Source organism: Haliotis rubra, unplaced genomic scaffold (assembly GCF_003918875.1).
Source record: "Haliotis rubra isolate DU_JTF1 unplaced genomic scaffold, ASM391887v1 Scf56, whole genome shotgun sequence".
NCBI classification, from domain to species: domain Eukaryota; kingdom Metazoa; phylum Mollusca; class Gastropoda; order Lepetellida; family Haliotidae; genus Haliotis; species Haliotis rubra.
Genome location: NW_025767257.1, coordinates 82287 through 103529, shown reverse-complemented (window position 1 = coordinate 103529; position 21243 = coordinate 82287). Strand labels below are relative to the sequence as shown.

Genomic DNA, 21243 nt, shown 5'->3' with positions numbered 1-21243 from the left:
TAGTCTGTCGTACAGACCCTGAAGCAAATATATCCAAGAAAGCCCACGCAAGTCTAGAAAATGTGGCAAGTCTAGATTTCCTCAGCTTCAGGGTCTGTACCAATCTGCTGAATTCACAAGCCAGAATATGGCTTGTAATTATCAGTTGATCGCTAGCTGTCACTAGTGTTTAATATTAACTCATGGGGAGCCTCCCCAACCTCTCCCCAAGACCCCCACGTTGAGCCAAGACCTCCTGCTTCTGCACTCCAGACAGACAACATGTGTGATTACACTAGAGACCTGATGACTTATAAAATCTGAGTATTTTCTTTAACTGTTTCATTTTACACTGGCGAGGAGAGGGATCATTTCGAGACTCAGGGTAAACATGAATGAACTTTGATGAGGATGAAAGCAAATATATAATTTGTCCAATCAGAATGATTGAAAAGTACTTTTCTTTATTGTTCTCCATCCACTGTTTCATTTCCCTACACTGGCGAGGAGAGGGAAGAGACAAACAGAGAAATATAAATCATTAGGCATTTCGAAAAGTTTTCCATCTCAGGGTAAACAAATGAAAGAGCGTCCACGTTAATCCTGTTTTCTTTGTAATTTGTCAGAGCTTCCGAGCGAGGAGCACCATGTTCATTCAGCCGTAACATTGCATTGCGATTCTACTGTTAATCAACTAACGTATTTCTATGATTTCATTGCCGGTGCAGTAGATAAAGGAACAGAAATAAGAGCAGTATTTTGTGATGTAAGAAAAGCATTCGACAGGGTTTGGCACACGGGTATCATTTATAAATTAAAAAGATATGGTATAAAGGGTAATTTGTTAAAATGGTTTGAGAGTTATCTTGAAAATAGAGAACAACGTGTCGTAATTAATGGATTTAGATCTGATACCAGAGACCATATAATCTATTATATGGTCTCTGCTGATACTAAAGCTGTATTTGCTGGAGTACCCCAGGGTTCAGTATTGGGGCCGCTCTTGTTTATTGTTTATATAAATGATATAGTTGAAGGTATAAATAGTAATATTCGCCTTTTTGCGGATGATACTTCTTTATATGCGATCATTGATGATCCTGGGGTAACTGCTATTGTAATGAACGATGATTTACAGCGAATTGCCGAACGGGCAGAAAAATGGCAAGTATCTTTTAATCCCAATAAGAAAGAGTCAATACCCTTTATTCGTACAAATTGCAACCAACTCCAATGCCGAACCTAACCATGAATGGTAATGTCATTAATTCCTCATTAAACAGTGGTATCCTGAAACAGGCCATACAGGTTGACGATCGTCCCCACCACTGGAACATTCCATAGATCGTCCCCCAACATTGGAACATTCCATAGATCGTCCCCCAACATTGGAACATTCCATAGATAGTCCCTGATCCTGGAACATTCCATAGATCGTCCCCCAACATTGGAACATTCCATAGATCGTCCCTGATCCTGGAACATTCCATAGATCGTCCCTGATCCTGGAACATTCTTCAAAAAGTCTCCGGAACATTCCAGAGATCGCCCTTCCTCACAGGACATTCTACAGAAAGTCCCTCGTCCCAGTGATTTATCTTGCATGAACTTATCCATGTAGCATACATTACAATGCTAACTTACGGGAATGTGCAGACTGATGTAAAAGTAAACGACAAATGTTTTGAAAGGGATCGAACTTGTAGCCTTTCAAGTTCACAAGTTGCCGCGTCAGAGAACCACTACTCCACAGAGACAATCCACGTGCACAGATCCAAGCACTCTGAAGAATCGCCTTTTCAAGCACATTACGCCAGCATGATATATTTTACGTCCGTTTCCTGAACTTTGAACATGTGTGTTGGAAAGATCTTTGTTTCGGATTGCACATAAACACTGTCCGTTGTATTTCTTTAAAATGTAAACAATTGTCGGTGATGAATGTGTGGTCATTTGTCTACATGTTGCACGTAGTCACGCTGTCGGTGTCGTCGTTTCGTACGTTACGTTGTTGTTTCAGCATAACGAAGTTTGATGTCCGGGTCTTTCCTGGATTTAGACAACATAGCGAATATGAGACTTCAGTCGCAGATAACATTTTCACATCAAACCTTGGAGTCCTTGTTATCCTTCATATAGTCTCAGAAAATACATATGTTCCAGACCAGGGGAATATATTTTTACATAGAAATTCGGCACCTAAATATTGTTTACTCTTCACAAAAATGCAACTTGAAAGTCATAATACTAAAAAGCATAAACAATCTTCTTACTGATCATATACAATTGTCAGTTGCTCTTAACCCACGCTTCATTCGTCATTCCATCGCCCTTTGGTTCTACCGCATCACCCATTCGTTCCGTCGTACATTGCACAGTCAATCATTCCACCGCACTGTTTCATGGCATAGCCAATCATTCCCCTGCATCTTTACTTGGCACAATGGTTAAAGCATTCGCTTGTCACGCCGAAGACCCGAGTCCGATTCCCCACATGGGTACAGTGTGTGGAGCCCATTTCTTGTGTCCCCCGCAGTGATATTGCTGGAATATCGCTAAAAGCAGAGTAAAACCATAGTCACTCACTACATGGCACAATCATTCCACCGCGTTACATTGCATATTCTGTCATTCCCCCTCACCGTTACGTGGTACAGTCAATCATCCCCTTCACCGTTATGTGGTACAGTCAATCATTCCCCGTCACCGTTACGTGGTACAGTCAATCATTCCACCGCGTTACATTGCATATTCTGTCATTCACCCTCACCGTTACGTGGTACAGTCAATCATTCCACCGCGTTACATTGCATATTCTGTCATTCACCCTCACCGTTACGTGGTACAGTCAATCATTCCGCCGCGTTACATTGCATATTCTGTCATTCACCCTCACCGTTACGTGGTACAGTCAATCATTCCGCCGCGTTACATTGCATATTCTGTCATTCACCCTCACCGTTACGTGGTACAGTCAATCATTCCGCCGCGTTACATTGCATATTCTGTCATTCACCCTCACCGTTACGTGGTACAGTCAATCATTCCGCCGCGTTACATTGCACATTCTGTCATTCCCCCTCACCGTTACGTGGTACAGTCAATCATTCCACCGCGTTACATTGCACATTCTGTCATTCCCCCTCACCGTTACGTGGTACAGTCAATCATTCCACCGCGTTACATTGCACATTCTGTCATTCCCCCTCACCGTTACGTGGTACAGTCAATCATTCCACCGCGTTACATTGCACATTCTGTCATTCCACCACACCGTTACGTGGTACAGTCAATCATTCCACCGCGTTACATTGCACATTCTGTCATTCCACCACACCGTTACGTGGTACAGTCAATCACCCCCCTCACCGTTACGTGGTAAGTCAATCATTCCACCGCACCGTTACGTGATACAGTCAATCATCCCCTTCACCGTTACGTGGTACAGTCAATCATCCCCCTCACCGTTACGTGGTACAGTCAATCATCCCCCGCACCGTTACGTGGTACAGTCCATCATCCCCCGCACCGTTACGTGGTACAGTCAATCATTCCCCGCACCGTTACGTGGTACAGTCAATCATTCCCCCGCACCGTTACGTGGTACAGTCAATCATTCCCCCACACCGTAACGTGGTAGAGTCAATCATTCCCTCGCATCGTTACGTGGTACAGTCAATCATTCCCTCGGATCGTTACGTGGTACAGTCAATCATTCCCTCGCATCGTTACGTGGTACAGTCAATCATTCCCTCGCACCGTTACGTGGTACAGTCAATCATTCCCCCGCACCGTTACGTGGTACAGTCAATCATTCCCTCGCATCGTTACGTGGTACAGTCAATCTAGACTAATGCTTAGTCTCTGAATAGATATAATTTTGATAGTAACAAACAAACCTATTATAAATCGAAAAGGAACCCCAGGGTGTCCAGAGATTCAGAACCTTGGGAAATCTTGACTTGCTTCATTTAGGGCTTTAGCACTGCAGAGAAAGCTAGGCTGTAGGGAAAATAATGTGCTTTGGGGACTGTGAGACAGACTACAGTCAATCATTCCCCCGCACCGTTACGTGGTAAGTCAATCATTCCCCTCACCGTTACGTGGTACAGTCAGTCATTCCCCCGCACCGTTACGTAGTACAGTAAATCATTCCCCCACACCGTTACGTGGTACAGTCAATCATTCCCCTGCACCGTTACGTAGTAAGTCAATCAATCCCCCACACCGTTATGTGGTACAGTCAATCATTTCTCTGCATCATTACGTGGTACAGTCAATCATTCCCCGCACCGTTACGTGGTACAGTCAATCATTCCCCCGCACCGTTATGTGGTACAGTCCTTCTTTCCACCACACCGTTACGTGGTACAGTCAATCTTTCCACCACACCGTTACTTGGTACAATCAATTATTCCACCGCCTCTTTACATGACACAATCAATCATTTCACCACATCATTACACCCATATTCCGGGCCATTATATATATTTGATATCATACCAAGGAAATATCTTCTGTAGGCCTCTCCGGGCTTAATAAAGAAACGAATATTGATGAATGCGGCGTATGTAAGGTAATAAATAAACACACATGGTAGTTTAACCTTAACACCATCAAGTCCAGGTGAAAGATAACGTTTTAAGCCAGATAGTTTACATGTACTTCTAACGCCAAGTTCGAGGTCCCACAGGGATACAATATCTGCAACACAGTAGTTAGTTTGGTCAGCCATCAACGTTAGCATCACCAAACTGTACAAGCCCTGAGTCAGGAATGTTTCGGAATGCGTAAATCATGAATACACACAACTGTATGTGTATAATTTGTACAGACACCTACCCCTGACTAACCACACAGGTCACATGATAGTTACATGGCCAGGTTTCAGGAATACGGTGTTTATAATGTGTTGTCGTGTCTCGTTTTGTAATGTGAACGTTAAAATTAACAACTGAAGGTCAAAATATTAATCTTAATATAAATCTTTATTGATTTTTTTTCAAGGTGTAACAGCCATGTATATATTTATCGCCCATAGTACGAGTGATACGAGTAGACCATGTTTCTGGCTGCCCCGCACAGCCTGCATGACGCTCTACAGTTCTGGTGCATGTAGGGGCGGTTACGGGAACACTCGCCAATCCTGGCCCAGTAGGAGCAGCTGCCGTTGGTGTCCCTGCACGTCACGTTGCTTGACGTCCTTGACGATGACGTCGCCGTGTTGGCTGAAACGTTCACAGTGCTATGCTTATCATATGAAATACAGAACATTATTCCAGAATTGGCACCACTTGAATCTGTCAGAATTCAGCACTTTAGGGTGTATTGTTCAAGTTTCTTGACGACCACTTAGATGAGACAGAATGCTGTTTTTACGTGAAAGTACAGAGAACATTTGGAGGTTACGATACACATGCAGTTCATTTGATATTTTGCAAACATACATCCAGACACTGTAACTAACTCGATTTCAGGCTGTCCTTTGACTGTCACTATGTTACTCTCAGTTCCGTGTGAAGCTTAATCCTGAATTTGATTAAACAACACCGACGGATAGGGCCATGGCTCCTACAGATGTAGACAAAGCGCACAGTGCACGCTGGAAGTTTTAGTGGTCAACGGAAAACAACTGCAAATTGTTTCTTTTACACATGTAACAACAAAACATATTTTGTTTTGTGTTAGAACATTACATTCTGTATTTCGAGAAATATATGTTCCAGTTATTTAAAGGCCACGTATCGCAAAAAGGGACAATACACATAGGACATCCTGTACCTGTAGAATGCATCAGTTCCTATTGCAGAAGCACCACGGGGTATTACTGACCACAAGTCTTTGTGAACGGTTACACGTAGAACTATAGTGTATGATGTAATACCACTATAATATTGACTGATGTAATGTGTAAACCTACTTCTAGATGAGCACAAGTTGCAGGACGCCCTGCAGTTGGTGGCCATGTAGGTGCGGTAGCTGTAGCTGTTGCAGTGGCCGATTCTTGACCAGTAGTTGCAGTACCGGCTCAGGTCGCGACATGACGTGGGTCCTAAACAGTCAATGTGCATCTATTTGAGAATCAGTCGTACAGGAGAAACATTTCAATGTTGAAATATCAAGTCTTCAGTTAAAAAGTTATGGTTGGAAAAAGTGGATAAACACATAATCATCGCTAACTATGTCTTGCAATACAAATGCAGCTGACATCTGCTTTCCACGTAACGATTTAAGCCGCCTGTAAATCAACACCTGTCCTCGGCAGACAGACAGTCAAGCGCACACGCACACACACGCGCGCGTACACACACACAGACGCACACACATCCTAGTATCGATATGTAGGCAGGCATACATAGTGATTCCTATTGTAAACCCACACTTACCTCCACCACCACGGCCGCAGCGGTTGCAGGATCGCTTGCAGTAGACCAGCATGTAGGCGGGGTTGTTTCGGCACTCCCCCAAGGCGGGCCCACCCCGCACACTGGTTGTTTCTGTCTCGACAAGATCCTGAAACCAAGCAGAATCCATCTCAGTACGTCTGCAAACATCCCTTTGTTGGAATGTTCAAAATGCAAACTTGGGGACTTGAAAGCATGTCATCTGCTATCGCTTAAGCTGACGACAGTCCGCCCGAAGAACATGTATCTCCGTGGCAAGTATATTAAGATGCCACTTCCCCTTGCCGCCGGGAATGATGCACTACACCGACAATTCCCCCCATAATGTCAATATACCTGATTCGATGTCACTATAATGTACATACACCTGAGTGAATGTCACGATAATGTCAATATGCCATTCCTGTTAGCACCTGTACTTGATGCAATAAACCGTCAGTGTCACGATAATATTTGGACGATAACATCAATGCACACGAGTCAATGTTACTATAATGCCAGCAGACCCGAGTCAATACCACCTCTACCATGGAAATCCCACACCCCGATAGCAATAAATCGTAGGTTCCTAAACATATCATTACTACTAAATCTTCAAATCTAGTTCACTTGATATGACACTTTGAATCGTCAGTATAACTAAGAAGCGATATGTACCTCTAGTTCCAGTTCCTGTGCCTGTTCCAGTACCGGTTCCAGTTCCTGTGCCAGTACCGGTTCCAGTTCCTGTACCCGTACCAGTACCAGTACCAGTTCCGGTTCCGGTTCCCGTACCAGTTCCGGTTCCAGTCCCCGTGCCAGTTCCGGTTCCAGTCCCTGTGCCAGTTCCGGTTCCAGTACCTCTCCACTACATACCCTATAGGGAGATCCGGGACACCAGCACTGGCAATCCTTACCTACGAATCCACTCCCAGGACACTCGCTGTCTCGCTTGTTACATTGACCTGTTAACATACGAACACAACTACATACACTGTAGACAGATTGAAGAGATGTACTGATACCCAAGGGAACGGGTTCCATAGATTGCTGTGGCTGGAACCCCGAATGGGAGACACAACAAAGGTGGTGTGCAGAGGTGTTCCGAAAGTGTAAAGTGTCTCACCTCCACAGCTGTACATCTTATTCGCCAGCTTGATGTCATTAAAGCTGAGGCCTTGTTGTCTGCCGATGACATTCTGATATTTGCTCTGCTTCGTGATGATAGTGTATCCACCATTCCTCGAAAAAAGCCTGCAAAACACACAAACAAAACCGGATGCTGTATCCCAACTGTTACGTCAGCTTCTAGTTTAGAAAGTTAAATCAATATTTTGTTAGATGACGTTTCTCGAGTGCGTTTTTATGCGCTTTGAATTGAATCCTGATGACATCAGGAAATGACATCAGGAAAGAAAGGAACATTAGTGGATGACCTGGGATTTTTCTCGACAAAAAGAAATGTTGCCCTAAAATACTCGAAAAACAAAGTATGCTTCATACTCTTTCACAAAGATTATGACCGCCTCCGTGGTGTAGTGGTTAGAGCGTCCGCCCGGCGAGCGGAAGGTCGCGGGTTCGATCCCCGACCGAGTCATACCAAAAGACGTTAAAATATGGTACTTGTTGGTCCCTGCCTGGGGCTCGGCATTAATGGGTACAACAAGGACTGGTCGGCTCGGAGTCATTATGATGTGTCTGTGTGGGGTATTCATGCTTCACTGCGGCATGGTATCTCAGTATATGAGCGAAATATTCTCCAGTACGACGTTAAACCCAATTTCACCTCACCTCACAAAGATTATTTAATTTTGATTGTTTTTATTTAAGCTCATACATTGTATATTAAACCATTTGGTTTTGCAGCTGTACCTATGTAATGTACCTACTCTCCATGTACAATCCCAGGCCCTGACTAAACCAATAACCAAGCCGTTACATAACCGCTCGGCATCTGGAACCAGACATGTTACATAACACTTCCCAGCTGAGTCTAATGTAATGTGGATGGAACAGTATTACCTACATCAATGTCAGCACAGCATGCGACATGTTGCTGGAGTATATCCTAACACTGGAATCGGCATGCTCGACAGGGACGTGTTGTTCAAAATGCTGACAAATTGACACATTGTAGAAAAACTCAAACGTGTTTTATACCGTAGTCTAAACTAGTGCATTGTTTTCAAATTAGTCAAGATTTACTCTGGCCCTTCCTCATAATTAGGAGTGGACGTGTCTGGAGGCGTCCTTTGGAAGGCCACACCGCATAATGAGGGGTTTCACCATGACTACCAGGACGCCACTACATATTGTCCATGAATGCGTCCTTAGTTCTTTGTTCACAACATCAGTCGCGGTACTGTCTGGCACATGCTGGAATGTTGCTGGTCGTCAAATAATAATCAAACAAACATAGCAATGCAAATGTAAAACAACAACCACGCAAAAACATCAATACATCTAAGGTGGTCCACGCACAGAGATGTCCAAAAGTTTTCCAACCCCCTTTTTAAAATGGTTATGTTGATGGGGGTATTTGTTTCTGCGGTACAAGAGAATGTCCCAAGTGTCTGTCCTGCAAGATAATGTCCCAAGTGTCTCGTACAAGAGAATGTGGCAAGTGCCTGTCGTACAAGACAATGTCCCAAGTGTCTGACCTACAAGACAATGTCCCAAGTATCTGTCGTACAAGAGAATGTGACAAGTGCCTGTCGTACAAGACAATGTCCCAAGTGTCTGACCTACAAGACAATGTCCCAAGTATCTGTCGTACAAGAGAATGTGGCAAGTGCCTGTCGTACAAAACAATATCTCAAGTGTCTGTCCTACAAGACAATGTCCCAAGTGTCTGTCGTACAAGAGAATGTGGCAAGTGCCTGTCGTACAAGACAATGTCCCAAGTGTCTGTCCTACAAGAAAATGCCTGAAGTGTCTCAACGTATATGCTCTTATCCAGGTCAGGGTCGACGTACCTTGCCACCGTAGTGCATGATGCTGTAGTAGTCATACGGCACCCCGCGGTCGTTGATGACGTTGGTTGTGTAACGCTGGAAATTGTATTTGACCCCACTGGGGATGTTGGCGTAGTTGATGGTCACGTACTGGTCACGGTCGGGGCGGGTCTGCTCATGGTGGAACCCAACCGCATGACCCACTTCATGGATGATAATACTTTTCTGGAATGAAGACATCAATGGCATGGTGACCACTCTTGGTAACCCTACACATGACCATGACAAATATATCCTACATACGATCGTGACAAAGACCACCTACATACGATCGTGACAAATACTCCCTACAAACGATGGTGACAAATACCCCCTACATGCGATGGTGACAAATACCCCCTACATACGATGATGACAAATACCCCCTACATACGATGGTGACAAATACCCCTACATATGATCGTGACAAATACCCCCTATATACGATCGTGACAAATAAAAACTACATACGATCGTGACAAACAAACACTACATATGATTGTGACAGACACACTCCACATAAGCACGTGCCCACTTGGCTTCGAACCAAGATCAGCGGATCCTGGAACGTCTGGTCATTAGTAACCATGGCTACTCAGCGTGTGTATGTTAATGTTAAGGTCGTACATACATAACTGTCCCGTTTGTACCCTCATCTTCCTGTGTACCTCGACTGGGGGTAACAAGACTAATATCAGCCATGTTCTTGGACTTGGCAACTAGCCCCAGACTGAGAGAAGACTAAAAGGTGTGAGCAGTGTGGGCAGCTGCATCATGTGATCCCCTACACCAACCTACCACTCTGCAGCTCCAAGCGAGGCCCACTGTCTGAGTTCCACCGACCATGCCCACGTTGGAAAAACAACTGCAACCAAAATTTTGCATACGTCCGTATCTTGCTTGCAAGCAGGGAAGAAAACATTTTAATATACTTGAAAAAACTTCCATTTTAATGAACAGATAGCAATCGTAAGTAAGTATAATACAAAATAGTTATCTAAGTTTACATGCATTGCCACATGAAACTACTATGCATTAAAAATCCCTTGGGTTTCTAAGGACGGGTCATTTCTGTTGCTTGTCACTTCATTTGGTGAAAGTTTTCCAAGAAAGAGTAATGATAAGCTAGCATGGTTGTTTACGCCAAATGATGACCCTATGAACTGAACGTCTCTTTAATAACAAACGAAATAAGGGATTGCATTAGTAATAGATCAGTTTTTCACAATCACATCTGTGTAAAATTCTATCTACCCGCCACCGTTCTGGAAGCGGATCCTGTTGTTGTCCCTGATGGTGGCCGGTCGGAAGGTGAGGCAGGTGTATCTCATCCAGTCCTGGAGGGCCGCCATGATCTCCCCTCGCTGTCCACTGTCTGCAAGAGAGATCAGTCTCATACACAACCAGACAGACATGTGGGTTGTCTCACATATACCACCAGACACGTGGGTTGTCTCACACACCACCAGACACGTACGTTGTCTCACACACCACCAAATACGTGGGTTGTCTCACACACTACCAGACAAGTACGTTGTCTCACACACCACCAGACACGTAGGTTGCCTCACATACCACCAGACATGTGGGTTGTCTCACACACCACCAGACACGTACGTTGTCTCACACACCACCAGACACGTAGGTTGCCTCACACACCACCAAATACGTAGGTTGCCTCACACACCACCAGACACGTAGGTTGCCTCACATACCACCAGACATGTGGGTTGTCTCACACACCACCAGACACGTACGTTGTCTCACACACCACCAGACACGTAGGATGTCTCACATACCACCAGACACGTGGGTTGTCTCACATACCACCAGACACGTGGGTTGTCTCACACACCACCAGACACGTGGATTGTCTCACACACCACCAGACACGTGGGTTGTCTCACACACTACCAGACACGTGGGTTGTCTCACACACCACCAGACACGTGGGTTCTCTAACACACTACCAGACACATGGGTTGTCTCACATACAACCAGAAACGTGAGTTGTCTCACACACCACCAGACACGTGGGTTCTCTAACACACTACCAGACACATGGGTTGTCTCAAACACAACCAGATACGTGGGTTGTCTCACACACTACCAGACACGTGGGTCGTCTACCACACTACCAGACACGTGGATTGTCTCACACTACCAGGCACGTGGGTTGTCTCACATACCACCAGACACGTGGGTAGTCTCACACTTTCTCGCGACAAGCACTTGTTTCAATGGGAGCTGTGTCCCGGGTACTCACTGAATGTGCCTGATGCGATCTCATAAGGGACTGTGTAACGGGTACTCACTGAAAGTGCCTGATGCGATCTCATAAGGGACTGTGTCCCGGGTACTCACTGAATGTACCTGATGCGATCTCATAAGGGACTGTGTCCCGGGTACTCACTGAAAGTGCCTGATGCGATCTCATAAGGGACTGTGTCCCGGGTACTCACTGAATGTGCCTGATGCGATCTCATAAGGGACTGTGTCCCAGGTACTCACTGAAAGTGCCTGATGCGATCTCATAAGGGACTGTGTTACGGGTACTCACTGATGCGATCTCATAAGGGACTGTGTCCCAGGTACTCACTGAAAGTGCCTGATGCGATCTCATAAGGGACTGTGTTAAGGGACCTGATGCGATGGGACTGTGTTACGGGTACTCACTGAATGTGCCTGATGCGATCTCATAAGGGACTGTGTTACTGTGGTACTCACTGAATGGCCTGACTCTCACTGAACTCACTGCCTGATGCGATCTCATAAGGGACTGTGTCCCGGGTACTCACTGAATGTGCCTGATGCGATCTCATAAGGGACTGTGTTACGGGTACTCACTGAATGTGCCTGATGCGATCTCATAAGGGACTGTGTTACGGGTACTCACTGAAAGTGCCTGATGCGATCTCATAAGGGACTGTGTTACGGGTACTCACTGAATGTGCCTGATGCGATCTCATAAGGGACTGTGTTACGGGTACTCACTGAATGTGCCTGATGCGATCTCATAAGGGACTGTGTTACGGGTACTCACTGAATGTGCCTGATGCGATCTCATAAGGGACTGTGTTACGGGTACTCACTGAATGTGCCTGATGCGATCTCATAAGGGACTGTGTTACGGGTCCACTTGTTCCCACCACGGCCAAACCGGATGCCCTTTCTCTTGTGCCTGGTACCAGGTCCAGACGTAGAGGAGTTTCTGGAGCAGGCAGAGGGAGGATGATGTAAGTATACTTAACTACTCACACCTCGGTGCTCATACTTCCATCTACACACACAATACTGTACAGTCTTCAGTAATTCTTTTAATGTATCTGCATGATAAATGTACGTGTATAAGCCACTACCACGTTGTCTCTGTGGGAGGTACACATCTTCATTAACACCTACCTATATGCATGGCTTGGTATAACACTCTACATACTTTAACATGAGAGTACAAAGATTCAACACTGATGGTGTGGACGGGGCACTGACAGTACTGTCCAGTATAGTTTTCGAATCGATTGATAGTTGAGACGACGGAATATACACAGCTGTACTATCCAACAGGGTATTGTCAGGACTTGTCTATACTCACAGCTGTACTATCCAACAGGGTATTGTCAGGACTTGTCTATACTCACAGCTGCACTATCCAACAGGGTATTGTCAGGACTTGTCTATACTCACAGCTGCACTATCCAACAGGGTATTGTCAGGACTTGTCTATACTCACAGCTGCACTATCCAACAGGGTATTGTCAGGACTTGTCTATACTCACAGCTGTACTATCCAACAGGGTATTGTCAGGACTTGTCTATACTCACAGCTGTACTATCCAACAGGGTATTGTCAGGACTTGTCTATACTCACAGCTGCACTATCCAACAGGGTATTGTCAGGACTTGTCTATACTCACAGCTGTACTATCCAACAGGGTATTGTCAGGACTTGTCTATACTCACAGCTGTACTATCCAACAGGGTATTGTCAGGACTTGTCTATACTCACAGCTGCACTATCCAACAGGGTATTGTCAGGACTTGTCTATACTCACAGCTGCACTATCCAACAGGGTATTGTCAGGACTTGTCTATACTCACAGCTGCACTATCCAACAGGGTATTGTCAGGACTTGTCTATACTCACAGCTGTACTATCCAACAGGGTATTGTCAGGACTTGTCTATACTCACAGCTGTACTATCCAACAGGGTATTGTCAGGACTTGTCTATACTCACAGCTGTACTATCCAACAGGGTATTGTCAGGACTTGTCTATACTCACAGCTGTACTATCCAACAGGGTATTGTCAGGACTTGTCTATACTCACAGCTGTACTATCCAACAGGGTATTGTCAGGACTTGTCTATACTCACAGCTGTACTATCCAACAGGGTATTGTCAGGACTTGTCTATACTCACAGCTGCACTATCCAACAGGGTATTGTCAGGACTTGTCTATACTCACAGCTGCACTATCCAACAGGGTATTGTCAGGACTTGTCTATACTCACAGCTGTACTATCCAACAGGGTATTGTCAGGACTTGTCTATACTCACAGCTGCACTATCCAACAGGGTATTGTCAGGACTTGTCTATACTCACAGCTGCACTATCTCCGCCCACTGCCTTAGGGGGAACACCATGTCAAGCTCCATGGTGATGGTTGTACTGTTCTCGTGCAGCATAAAGTCAAACTGGTGACCTGTTGACAAACACCAGACATGTGGTAAAGTACAAGATATATTCTTTTACGTGTTTACTATAAAATATGAGAGTGAGTGAGTATGGTTTTACGCCGCTTTTAGCAATATTCCAGCAATATCACGGCGGGGTACACCAGAAACAGGCTTCACACATTGTATAAAATATGAGAGATAAATGTGTTTATTCTAAATTTCAAAGTATGGATACTAGATCTGGTCATGTCTGGCGACAGACAGATGGGGACGAGACACAGTGTGGTGCAGAGTTTGCCCGGAGGATAAACAATTGCAATCAGCAGGACTGGTATGATATGCATTTAGGAGGGAAAGTAATGTATGAATAATAATAATCGCTGTTAACAGTAGAGAATCATTCAGCAACACTTACATGTCGAGAATAGAGATTATATATATATTGTGGATCAAGAGAAGGAGAATTGCCTGGTAAACGAAAGCAGACTATATAGTGAGTGAGTGAGTGAGTTTAGTTTTACGCCGCTTTAGACTATATAGTATTGGGAAAGCTGACTGGCATGTAAGTTGCATTTTGCAGAAGGGGAATAGCCCTTTTTGGTATTGTGTTATTGCTTCAGCGTACTGAGACAACTATTCATACCGCAACATTATGTGAAACATCCAGCTGTTCCGACATACAACGTATGATACCAGGGTTAAGGGTAAGATATTTAAGATGAGTATACTATACTTACCTTGCAGCATGTGTTAGAAGTAATGGAAACTACTCCTATATGTTTGATTGTTCTAATGGTCTAAAACAAGGCTGTATTATGAGTCCCATTATGTTCTTGTTATATACTAATCAACTAGCAGAAAATACTGAAACATCAGATTGCTTCGGTATTCAGATGTTCCCCGATATCATAAATCTTTATCTACTACTTCTTGCTGATGATATTGTCCTTATCTCTGATATATTAAAGGCCTACAAAACAATTAAACCTTCTGTCAAAATTCTCATTAGAATATGGGCTAACGGTTAATATGGATAAATATAAGATTATGGTTTTTAGGAAAGGGGGCCGATTGCTAAAAAGGAGAAATGGTTTTATAACGGAAAAGAACTGGAGATAGTGCCGAAATATAAATATCTTGGAGTTATGTTTACCCCTCAGTGACCATGGAGAACAAGAAGAAATCAAAGGGCATTATATGCAAAGAAGACGTTAGGTAGTGTAGTTAAATCTTTTATATCCATAAAAAGTAATATCAATATTGATTATAAGGTGGTTTTTTTTAAAATGTTCGATACAGAAGTGTTACCAATTCTATGTTATGGTTGTGAAACTTGGGGTCACAGAAAATATGAGAATACTGAAAGAATACATATTCAAGCATGTAAGAGATTTATGCAGGTTCCTGATAAAACGCCAAATTATGCAGTATTAGGGGAGTGCGGGCAATACCCCGTAGTATTATACATCTAAAGAAAGTAAAAAATTGGTTAAAAGTTTTGAGAATGCCTAAGTACAGATATGTTAAAAATGATATAATATGCTGAGGGTTTACGACAACTCTGGTAAGGTAAATTGGGTATCTGCAGTAAGAATTCTTTTGTGTTGTAACGGCTTTGTGGTTGTATGGTTGAATGGAGGAGTTGAGAACAGAGAATGTTTCTTGTTTGTATTTGTACAAAGGATGAGAGATGTTTTTATTACAGAATGGCATGTCGGTGTAGAAACTTCGTCAAAATTATGTACATTTAGGCGTTTTAAGACAATATTTGAACCAGAACGATATCTAAATGTTGTAAAGATACAGAAGTATAGAAGATTATTAGCAAGTTTAAGGTGTGGAGTTTTACAATTAGAAATAGAAACCGGGAGGGCTAAAGGGTATTACCAGGGAGGAAAGATATCGTCAGCTTTGTAAATACGGTAAAATAGAAGATGAAATGCACTTTATGTTAGAATGTAAATCTGTTAATATTAGGCAGAAATACATACCAGAAACATTTCTTAAACTACCAGTAAGACATAATTGTATATCACTAATGACCTCTAATAACGATGAAATAATTAAGAATGTAGCCTATTATATATATATGTTACAGTCAGATTGTGAAATCAGTCATTTTCGTGAAATGACTAAAAATTTCAGTCATTTCCTGAAATGACCAAGAGGATCAGCCATTTCGCTATTGGCTATAAATAGGTTTGGACATTTCCATCAAATTTGAAGTAAATGTGCTTGATAAGGATTGCCAGTGTTCGTAGTGCACGAAACAAATCGCCAAAACGCATTTTGTGGCCCCGACTCTCAGAAACACGAAACACATGTCTTCGTCGGATACATGGGAAAGATCGTGCGAAAAATCAGTATAAATGGCCTGTCCAACACTGCAATATCACCGCACATAAAGTCACACAGAGAGAATGCCAAGGTTAACCCAGGAAGAAATTTAGAGAACGAGCAGTAGGGATAGTTGAATGGCTGACCCTCTTAGATATTTCACGAAATGACGGATTTCACAATCTGACTGTAACATATATACTGAACATCATTGAAAACGCACCACCTGTAAATTTGAAATATGGAAATAGGATTGTTTTGAGAGTGAAAATGAACGTTGGAAATGTTGTTAATAACACAAAAGACAATAAATAATGCTGTACTGTAAAGAACGGATTGCCCAAACACATCATGGAATACATCACATGACAACAACAAAATCCATGCACAACACACACGAAAAGCACAAATTGCATGCGTAAAACATGCTGATTAGGGGTATAAATGATCGTCGACAAAAAACCGTTCTCATTTTAGCTGTACCTCCGCAAGTAAGTTTATTTTGCAATGCCAACATTGTCACCAGAGGAACGAGAACGGGCGTTGGGCATGTTGCAGGTTGGCACATCAAGCAGGATTATTGCCAGACGATTTGGTTGCCATCATTCCACCATCATAAGACTTGCCAACAGGTACCAACAAACAGGAGCCATCAGGAACCGCCAACGTCCTGGCCAGGCACGTGTTACCACCCCTCGCCAAGATCGAGACATTGTTCGGCGGCATATTCGGGATCGTACGTTGCCAGCTGTCCAAGGCCGACGTGGTTTGATCAGTGCTTCCACCGTCCGACGCCGTCTCCGTGCGGCAGGATTACGGTGACGACGCCCTTATGTTGGACCCATCCTGACTGATAGACATCGCCGTGAACGCCGACGAGGGGCTGAACAGCATCGTTTGTGGTTGTTACGACGTTGGCATGGTGTTGTGTTCTCCGACAAGTCACGTTTTCACTTGCGAAATGCTGACGGGCGTCTCCGGGTATGGCGTCGACGGGGAGAACGTTACCATCAGGACTGTGTTGTGCAAACAGATCGGTGGGGTGGACGCAGCATTATGGTGTGTGTGTGTGTGTGGGATCAGTTATCATCACAAAACCGCTCTGGTAGTTTGTCGTGGCAGAGTGAATGCCCTTTACTACCGTTACACCATTCTTCAGAACAACGTCGTTCCCTTCTTTAACCAACATCAAGAACTGCACACATTCCAGCAGGACAATGCTCGAGCGCACACTGCACGTGTTGCAGCACAGTTTCTGGCAAACAACAACATTCCTCTACTTCCATGGCCTGCATTGTCACCAGATTTGTCTTCCTTTGAACCCTTGTGGGATTACATCGGCCAACGCCTCTCACGTCGCCCACAGATCAACAACCTTGGGGAACTTGAGAATGCCTTGCAACAAGAGTGGAATGCATTGCCTCAAAACATTATTCAGAGACTTATCAGTTCAATGAGGAGACGTTGCACAGCTTGTGTTGCTGCTAACGGTGGTCATACACGTTACTGACGTTCCAATTTGACTCCATCTTTCTTTCATGGTCAGCTGAATTAAAACTTCACTGTTTTGCTGGATTGGTTTTTGTTTCTTTTCTTTACCAATCATTGGACTACAGAAGTATGTAAAATTTACACCGATTGCTCATTTATGCTCTTGGAAATCCAAACTAATACAGGTGGTGCGTTTTCAATGATTTTCAGTATATATGATGCAACTGTATTAAGGAAATCTGTATTATGTTAACGCTTATGCGCATCATGTGATTTATTATCTATGTAAATATTACTGAACAACTTTTGTTATAGGCCGGTGGCCTTAAAACAAATAAACTATTGATTGACTGACTGTATCATACCAACAACACAATGTCCACACTAACTCTTGTAAATACATTTATGGTGACAATATCTTGAAAATATTACACCCTCTTGTAGAAGGCATCAGTCAGATTCCGTCACGTTCATATAATTATTAAATGACATTTGTTTTAAGTGGGCCAATGCATTTCTACTGATATAGAAATTGGTCTGGTATTTGTTGTTAACCTGGCACAGGCTGTGATCGGTCAACTCAAGGTCAGTATAGTGTGTTAGAGGAGTATCCATGTTACACCGCTCAACTCAAGGTCAGTATAGTGTGTCAGATTCCTTATTTGGCCTCAATTCCTTTTTTGACATGTCAAGTCATCGTTGCAAATGCCAAAATGTCGCCAAAAGGCATACAATTCAACAATTCAAAACCATTTTCAAGACCTAAGGGCATAAATGTAAATAATGTAACTATTTCATTTAGGATGTACAATACCTTGAAGTGGACACGGTGCGATGTAAATATCTCCTATGTTTAACATAGCTTCACAATAGTCTTACTGTTAGTACCGCTGTAGGAAGGTGAGTTCGAGTGGCTTTACGTCCATATACCATCATTGTGACTGATATAAATAACGCCCTTACTTGAGTTGGCAGATTCGGCGATGATCTCGTCAATAGATCTTGTGTCCGTCTGTGCCTGACTGTTGGTGCCGCAGACAAACTGAATGCAATGGAGAACAAATGACTGTCAAAGCATGACCAAGAAAGTTAAGTACTTCGTATCCCTTTACAAGCTTTAGAGTTAGAGTTCTTGTCACTAATATGACCTGTAAAAATCCACATACACTATGTTCTTACATTCGTAACAGCCGTGAAATAAAAAATATCAGTTTGTTTAGGCGGAAAAGAACATCGTTTTAAGCATATTCTTGTCTTTTCTAGTCTTAGGCGATTAATCATAAAGACATTTGCAATCTTGGGGTCATAGCTACTGTAGATGCTGAGGTCATCCACAATATACAGTTTAATACAATACCCCACCTACACTCTGTACCTACCACCCGACAGATAATACCCTACAATAGGTCAATACCCCACAAATCCTGCACTACCTGCACAATCTACAGGACACCCCACACATCCTTCACAATACCCTACATCTAATAGGACAATACCAACCATCTTGATTATACACTACAAATACTAGGACAATAACAACCGATAATACCCGACAAATATCCTACATCTAATAGGAATACAATACCCCACCCAATAACTATATCTATAGGACAATACCCACACATCCTGACAATACCCTACATCTAATAGGACAATACCCACCAGATAATACCCTATATCTAATAGGACAATACCCCACACATCCTGCACCCCACCCAGACAATACCCTATATCTAATAGGACAATACCCCACACATCCTGCACCCCACCCAACAATATCCTACATCTAATAGGTCAATACCCCACACATCCTGCACCCCACCCGACAATACCCTACATCTAATAGGACAATACCCCACACATCCTGCACCCCACCCGACAGTACCCTATATCTAATAGGACAATACCCCACACATCCTGCACCCCACCCGACAATACCCTACATCTAATAGGACAATACCCACCTATATCTATTAGGACAATACCCCACACATCCTGCACACCTACTCTATCTAATAGGACAATCACTGCAACCCACCCTATATCAATAGGACAATACCCCACACATCTACCCCACCCGGACAATCTAACAATACCCCACATCCTGCACCCCACACATCCTAATACCCTATATCTAATAGGACAATACCCCCACACATCCTGCACTCCCCCACCCGACAATACCCTACATCTAATAGGACAATACCCACACATCCTGCACCCCACCCAACAATACCCTATATCTAATAGGACAATACCCCACACACATCCTGCACCCCACCCGACATACCCCCACATCCTGCACCCTACCCAACATATATCTAATCTAATAGGACAATAACATCCTGCACCCCACCCGACAATACCCTACATCTAATGATGCACTATCCCATACGTCTTACACCCCAGCAGATAATACCCTACAGCTTATAGGACTCTACACCACACACCCTGAACCCCACCATATTTAGAGAACAAACTACTTTGGGAAGGCCATACTGAACAGCTGATGAAAGCTAATCATTGGCTAACCAAAGAAGATTCGACTTGAACATACTCGTGTGTAAACAATACTTCGGTGAACATTTGTTAAACCGTGAAAGAACCCACAAATATCATGAATAAATAACACAATGCAACACATTTAAGTTATAAAATTATATATTAATATAGAAGTAAATATTTGATGTGGGGTAATGTCCATGAGGGATATTGACAGTGTGGAAACTGACCTTGCTGGGTACAGTTCTACATCCATAAAAATACATTACAGACAGTACCCCATCATGCGTCCTTTGACAAAAGCCCCAGTATAAACAGGAAGCATGTTGAGCACAACATAGGGTGTATTTCCCAATTATTGCATTGCAAGTTTCCGAACAGGGAGACGATGGAATACAGTTATGCATGAACTAAATGTATAAGAAACCAATGCATTTAGTTGAAGTACTTACCAGCACTAGAACAAGCCATACGAGCCCTATCTTCGTGAAAGCCATAGTCAAACTGTACATTCGGCCACAGTGTTTCCACGCTTTGTGTGCTGTTATTTATTTATGAATCGTAATGATACTTAATAGATAATTAGAATATTGTGGGAATATGTGCCCACTTCCGGAGAAAAATGACCTGAGGCCAACAAGTAATTAAGTGGCATCACTGTAACAGCCTTTGTGCACTAAAAGCCTTGCCAGATGTGCCGTGATTACAGTTCTTGCTTAACATACATGTGGGTTTCGTCCGACACCCCACCTCCCACTACCGTTCAACGCGTCGTTAAACCCAACTCACTGTCTGTCTATCTGTCTCCCTTCCCTACGGATTGCTTCTGATTACCACTGGAGATATATGATAATCATCTATGTGATAGGGCATATGGTAT

General features: G+C 43.4%; 1 protein-coding gene across 1 annotated transcript; it reads right to left on the bottom strand.

The window, feature by feature from the left end:
• Positions 1-4948: 4948 nt before the first annotated feature.
• Positions 4949-21018, bottom strand: LOC124253973. Its single transcript, XM_046687827.1, is given in 15 exon segments — positions 4949-5207; positions 5900-6031; positions 6366-6447; positions 6449-6492; positions 6606-6684; positions 7041-7327; positions 7489-7616; positions 8389-8477; positions 9338-9541; positions 10154-10220; positions 10610-10730; positions 12448-12566; positions 13960-14059; positions 18825-18903; positions 20816-21018. Coding segments are annotated over 15 exon segments (1791 nt in total). The 5' UTR covers positions 20876-21018; the 3' UTR covers positions 4949-5007.
• Between the last annotated feature and the right edge of the window lie 225 nt (positions 21019-21243).